The following is a 5,892-nucleotide window of genomic DNA, read 5'->3' on the forward strand; positions in this document are numbered from 1 at the left end:
GCCCACAGGTGATGGTGCGGCCGGCGGGGTGGCGGTGGCAGGGGACGGGCACCCACAGCACCCACCGGAAGGAGGAGGGGGTGGCGGTGGCGCAGGCGGTGTGTGCCCGGCTGCGGGGGCTGACGGAGGAGGACAGCGTCCTGTTGGAGGCCATGGTGCCCACCGCCCGCCTGCCCCTGCCCCCCCCACGTAAGGCCCCCGCCCTTGGGCGCCCACCACCCCGGGGGAGGGGGGGAAGGGTCCCCCCAGGTCCCCCTGGCTGTGCCAGCCATGTGTCTGCCCCCTGGGGTGGGTGGGCGTGTGGGGGGTGGATGGAGGGTCATCGGGATGCCCAAACTCCAGGCATCCTGGGGGTGGGCATGAGGGTGGTCGCCCTGGACCCCCATGGTCCCTGGTTGGGGGGGGAAGTCACCCTGGACCCCCACGGTCACCTGGGGTGAGAGGGAAGGGCACCCTGGACTCCCACGGTCTCCTGGGGTGGGAGGGAAGGTGACCCCCCTTGCCTCCTGACAGTCCCCTGGGGCTGGGGGTGACAATGACCGTGCTGTACCCCCCACTCCCCTGGGGCTGGGGTTGGCCAGGGCCACCGTGGTGCCACGGGGGGGTGCCCAAAGCCCCCGGAGGAGGGGGGGGTTGGGCAGGGACAGTGCCTGCCCTGTCGCTCGCCCCCCAGGCAGCCCAGCCCCGCGGCTGCCCGTGGCCCTGCGCATCTGCACCCTGCTCTGCAGGTCCTGGGGGGACCGGCCCCAGCTCTGCCAGGTACGGTGGGTCCCCAACCCCTGGTGGCCCCGCACGTCCCCAAGCTATCCATGTCCCCAAGCCATGGTGGCCATGTGTGTCTCCACACCCTGGTGGCAGCCCATGTTCCCCAGGCTATGGCACAGTAGCCCAGGTCCCCATGCCCTTGTGGCCCTGTGTGTTCCCAGGCTGTGGTGGCCACCCGTGTCCTGGTGGCCCCACACGTCCCCAAGCCATGGTGGCACCCGGTGCTCCCAAGCTACTAACATGACAGCCCACATCCCCATGTCCCCTGGCTACAGTGTCCATCCATATCCCAGTCCTTGGGTCAATGTGGCACCCCACGTCCCCCTTCCCTGGTGGCAGCTGGGTCCCCAGGCTCTGAGGTGGCAGCCAACACCCCCATACCTGGTGGCAAGGTAGTCACCCTACCTTGTGTGGCCGTCCGTGTCCCCGCGCCGCTGCGGCAGCCCACGTCCCCGGGCGATGGGGTGGCAGCCGGTGTCCCCACGGCCGCGCCGGTGTCCCCGCAGGTGGCCTGCGCCGTGGGACGCGCGGAGAGCCCGGTGCGTCACGGGGCGGCGCTGCCCCAGGGCCTGGACTCCAGCCTGCAGCAGTGGGGGGTGGTGGCCCCCAGCCAGCGCCAGGCGCTGGCCACGCGGCTCCGGGGGACCGCCGAGGCCGCCATGGCCGCCCTCCTGGCCGCCGAGGCCGAGCTGAGCCCGCAGCAGCGCGGCGGCACCCGCGCCCGCACCGACATCCTGGGTGAGCGCGGCGAGGGGCGGCGCCGGTCCCCGGTGTCACCCCACGGCGCCGAGCGCGGCGTCACCGTCACTGTCACCGTCCCCAGGTGTGGACTTCTTGCTGGCGTGCGTGGATGACGCCCTGGAGCTGGTGGCCCTGGCCACCAACAGCCAGCGGTGCCTGGAGACCTGCGTGCTGGCCGAGGCCATGGGGCGCGCCGTGGGGGAGCCCGCCGGGGACCTGCCCCGGCTGCTGGCCGAGGCCATGCTGCACCGGGCGCAGTGTCACCTGGTGGAGGGCAAGGACATCCTGCTCATCGGGGCCGGCGGCGTCAGCAAGAGCTTCGTCTGGGAGGCGGCTCGAGAGTACGGGCTGAAGGTGAGGAGGGTTTGGGGCGCTGCCCTCCGGAGGTCTCGGAGCGCACGCCGGGTGCCGCGTCCCGGCCGGTGGCGGTGGGTGTCACGGCGACACCTCTTCTGACGACGCAGATCCACCTGGTGGAGTCGGACCCGGAGCACTTCGCGGCGGGGCTGGTCCAGACCTTCCTGCCCTACGACAGCCGGGAGCACCGGCGGGACGAGGAGCACGCGGAGCGGGTGCTGGAGCTGGTGCGCTCCCGGGGGCTGCGGCCCCACGCCTGCCTCTCCTACTGGGACGACTGCGTGGTGCTGGCGGCGCTGGTGTGCCAGGGCCTGGGGCTGCGCGGCTGCTCGCCCGCCGCCGTCCGCGTGGCCAAGCAGAAGAGCCGGACCCACCAGCACCTGCAGCGCTGCCGCCGCGGCCGCCCGCCGCCCGCCGCCTTCGCCGTGCCCTGCCGCCGGCTGCAGAGCCACGGAGACGTGGAGCGGGCGGCGGGCGCCGTGCCCTTCCCGGCCGTGGCCAAGCTGGAGTTCGGGGCCGGAGGCGTCGGGGTGCGGCTGGTGGAGGACGCCGGGCAGTGCCACGCGCACGCGGCGAGGCTGTGGCGGGACCTGCGGGACGACGCCGACCACCCGGGCATCGGGCTGGGCTGGGGCAACGCCATGCTGCTCATGGAGTACGTGCCGGGCACCGAGCACGACGTGGACCTGGTGGTCTTCGACGGGCGGCTCGTGGGCGCCTGGGTGTCGGACAACGGCCCCACGCGCGTCCCCGCCTTCCTGGAGACGGCGGCCTGCCTGCCCTCCTGCCTGCCCGCCGACCGGCAGGCGCAGCTGGTGCGGGCGGCCCTGCAGTGCTGCCGGGCGTGCGGGCTGCGCGACGGCGTCTTCAACGTGGAGCTCAAGCTGGGGCCGGGGGGCCCGCGGCTGCTCGAGATCAACCCCCGCATGGGGGGCTTCTACCTGCGCGACTGGATCCGGGAGGTCTACGGCCCCGACCTGCTGCTGGCGGCGGTGCTGGTGGCGCTGGGGGTGCCGCCGGTGCTGCCCGCCCGCCCCGCGCCCCGCGCCCACCTGGCCGGGGTGATGTGCCTGGGCTCGGAGCACGGCGCGGCGCTGGCGGGCGGCGGCGGGATGGAGGCGCTGCGGGAGCTGCAGGGCCGGGGGCTCGTCCGCCTCAACCGGCTCTTCGAGGAGGTGGCGGGGGACGGCGAGTACGAGGAGCCGCTGCTGAGCGTGGCGTGCGACGGGGCGACGCGGGCGGAGGCTTGCGTGCGCCTGCTGGGGCTGTGCCAGGCGCTGGGCATCGACTCCCCGAGATACCCCGTGGAGCATTTCTTGTCCCACTTCAAATAGCGCCGGGCAGGCAGCGGGGACGGCGGGGGAAAGCGGGGCGAGGGCGTGGGGAAAGCCCACCCGCCGCCCCGGTACCCCCTCCCGCCGCCCCGCTCCCCGGCATCCCCCCCGCAGCCCAGCCCGCCCCGCGGCCCCGCTCCCCGGCAGCCCCCCGGCACTCCGCCCCACCGGCCCGCCATCCCGTGGCCTGGCACACCGCCCCCTGGCACCCCCCCGCTGCCCTGGATCCCCATCACCTGCCCTGCTATCCCACGCCCTGGCATCCACCCACTTCCCTGGCGGCCCATCCCCTGGCATCCTGACACCCCACCCACCGGGATCCCCCCATTAACCTGGCACCCCAAGCCCTGGCACCCCTCTTCTGCCCTGGATCCCAATCACCTGCCCGGGTACCCCGTTCCCTGACACCCACCCACTCCCCTGGCAACCCGTTTCCTGCCATCCCCCCGTTACTCTGTTATCCCATCCCCTGCCATCCCCCGTGTCCTGGCACCACATTCCTTGGCACCCCCCCAATACTGTGACACCCCCTTCCCTGTTATCCCTGCACTACACCACTACCCCTTCCCCTAAAGCCCCCCTCTCCCAGTCCATGCACCCCATGTCCTGTTCCCACCCCATGTCCTGTTCCACCATTCCCTGACATCCCCGCCATGTCCTGGCATCCCATGCCCTGGCATTCCCCCACTCCCCTGATGCCCCATCCCCCTGCCCTGGCACCCCCATCCCCTGCTCCCCAACATCCCCCTTCCTTCCCTGTCCCCCCCGTCCTCGCAGCTGGGGGTCCCGTGCCCCTCCCATGCCAGGGACGCTCAGGGGGACACCGAGTGGCCCTGTGCCATCCTGTGGTGGGGGGCAGCCAAGGGACGCCCAGAGGCCCCTGAGCCACCCCACCTGAGCAGCAGGGGCAGCCTGAGGTGCATTGGCACCTGCTGGCATGGGGAGACCCTACAATAACATACCAGCGTGGGGAGACCCCACAGCAACAAACCAGTGTGGGGAGACTCTGCAATAACAGACTGAGGTAAGGAGACCCCACAACAACACACCCGGAAGGGGAGACCCCACAATAACACACCCGGAAGGGGAGACCCCCTAATTACAAACCGTCATGGGGAGACCCCATAATAATAAAGCAGAATGGGGAGACCCTACAATAACAGACCAGTGAGGGGAGGCCCCACAGTAACAGACTGAGGTGGGGAGACCCCACAATAACACCCTGGAAGGGGAGACCCTACAATAACAAACCAGCATGCAACAAAACCACAATAACAGACCAGTGTGGGGAGACCCTACAGTAACAAAGGGGCACCCACGGATTCCCTGGAGCAGCTGAGAAGGTCCTCTGGGGAGAGACTTGTGTGGGGAGCCCCTGTGATATATAGGGCTGTCACTGGGGAGACCCTACAATAACACCAGCGACCACACAATAACACCAACATAGCCCCTGTAGTGCCTGAGACCCTAGAATAACACTAATGACCCTACAATAACACCCACCTCCTGTAGCAACCCTGACCCTACAATAACACCAGAGACCCTGCAGTAATGCCAAAACCCACAATCCCCATGACCCTACAATAACACCAGAGACCTTACAATAACACCCAGCCCCTCTAGTGCCCCAACCCTACAAAAACACCACTGCCCCACAACCCTATAATAACACCCTACAAATAACACCAGACCCTACAATAACCCCAGAAACCCTACAATAACACCCATCCCCACAACCCTACGAAAACACCACTGACCCTACAGCAACACACATCCCTACAGTAACACCAACCCCTACAACCCTACAATAACACCAGAGACCTTACAATAATACCCAGCCCCTGTAGTGCTTGAGACCCTGCAATAACTCGAGAGACCCTAAAATAACACTCAGCACCCAAGGCCCTCCCAACCCTACAATAACACCAGAGACCCTACAATAACACACAGCCCCTGTAGTGCTTGAGACCCTGCAGTAACTCGAGAGACCCTACAATAACACCAGAGACCCTACAATAACACCCAGCCCTCACAGCCCCCACGACCCTACGACACCACCAGTGCCCCCCAGGCCCACTCGTGGCGGAGAGAGGGGGGGGGGCCGGGAGGGGCTCCCCCCTCCCTTCCTAACCCCCTCCTCTGACGTCACGGCGGCCCCGCTGACGTCACGGCGGCGCAGCGCGGGCGGGGCCGGGCCGGGGCGACCCCCAGTAAAGGCTGTGAGCGGCTCTGTCCTTGTCCTTGTCCCTGCGCCACCCCGGGGGGACCCGTGTCCCCCCTTACCGGGGACACCGGGGCACGCCCCGGTGACGCGGCGGGGCGTGTCCGTGGGGGCGGGTCCGTGGGGGCGTGTCCGTGGGGGGCGGGTCCGCGGGGCGGGTCCCCGGGGGTCCCCGCGCGGCGCCGTCATGGCGGGGGTGTTCGACATCGACCTGGAGACCGAGGAGGGCAGCGACGGGGACGAGCCCGAGCTGGGCGCCGTGAGCCCACCCCGGGGCGCGGGCGGGGGGGGACGCGGGGGGGACACCCCGGGATCGGGACCCCCCCAGCGCCGGTGGGGTCGGGGGGCGGCGCGGCGGGGACGCGGGGCACCGGGATCGGGACGGGGCGCGGAGCGGGGACGCGGCGGGGACAGCGGGAGCGCGGGGCACCGGGATCGGGACGGGGCGCGGAGCGGGGACGCGGCGGGGACAGC

The 5,892-nt window shown here is 69.9% G+C and overlaps 2 protein-coding genes across 2 annotated transcripts in view; both read left to right on the forward strand.

Moving 5' to 3' along the window:
- CARNS1 (carnosine synthase 1) overlaps positions 1 to 3,212 on the forward strand; it is a 7,512-nt gene extending 4,300 nt beyond the window's left edge. The window contains exons 6-10 of the mRNA XM_017839914.1: positions 9 to 189; positions 674 to 759; positions 1,272 to 1,503; positions 1,589 to 1,860; positions 1,971 to 3,212. Coding sequence (XP_017695403.1) covers positions 9 to 189; positions 674 to 759; positions 1,272 to 1,503; positions 1,589 to 1,860; positions 1,971 to 3,197 — 1,998 coding nt within the window. The 3' untranslated portion in view covers positions 3,198 to 3,212. The remainder of the gene's footprint in view (positions 1 to 8; positions 190 to 673; positions 760 to 1,271; positions 1,504 to 1,588; positions 1,861 to 1,970) is intronic.
- Positions 3,213 to 5,605: 2,393 nt separating this feature from the next.
- RPS6KB2 (ribosomal protein S6 kinase B2) overlaps positions 5,606 to 5,892 on the forward strand; it is a gene marked incomplete at its 3' end in the record, with an annotated part of 3,452 nt that continues 3,165 nt past the window's right edge. Inside the window, exon 1 of the mRNA XM_017839917.1 lies at positions 5,606 to 5,677. Within this exon, the coding sequence (XP_017695406.1) occupies positions 5,606 to 5,677 (72 nt within the window). The remainder of the gene's footprint in view (positions 5,678 to 5,892) is intronic.

This window comes from Lepidothrix coronata, unplaced genomic scaffold (genome assembly GCF_001604755.1).
Source record: "Lepidothrix coronata isolate B3197 unplaced genomic scaffold, Lepidothrix_coronata-1.0 Scaffold572, whole genome shotgun sequence".
Lineage (NCBI taxonomy): Eukaryota > Metazoa > Chordata > Aves > Passeriformes > Pipridae > Lepidothrix > Lepidothrix coronata.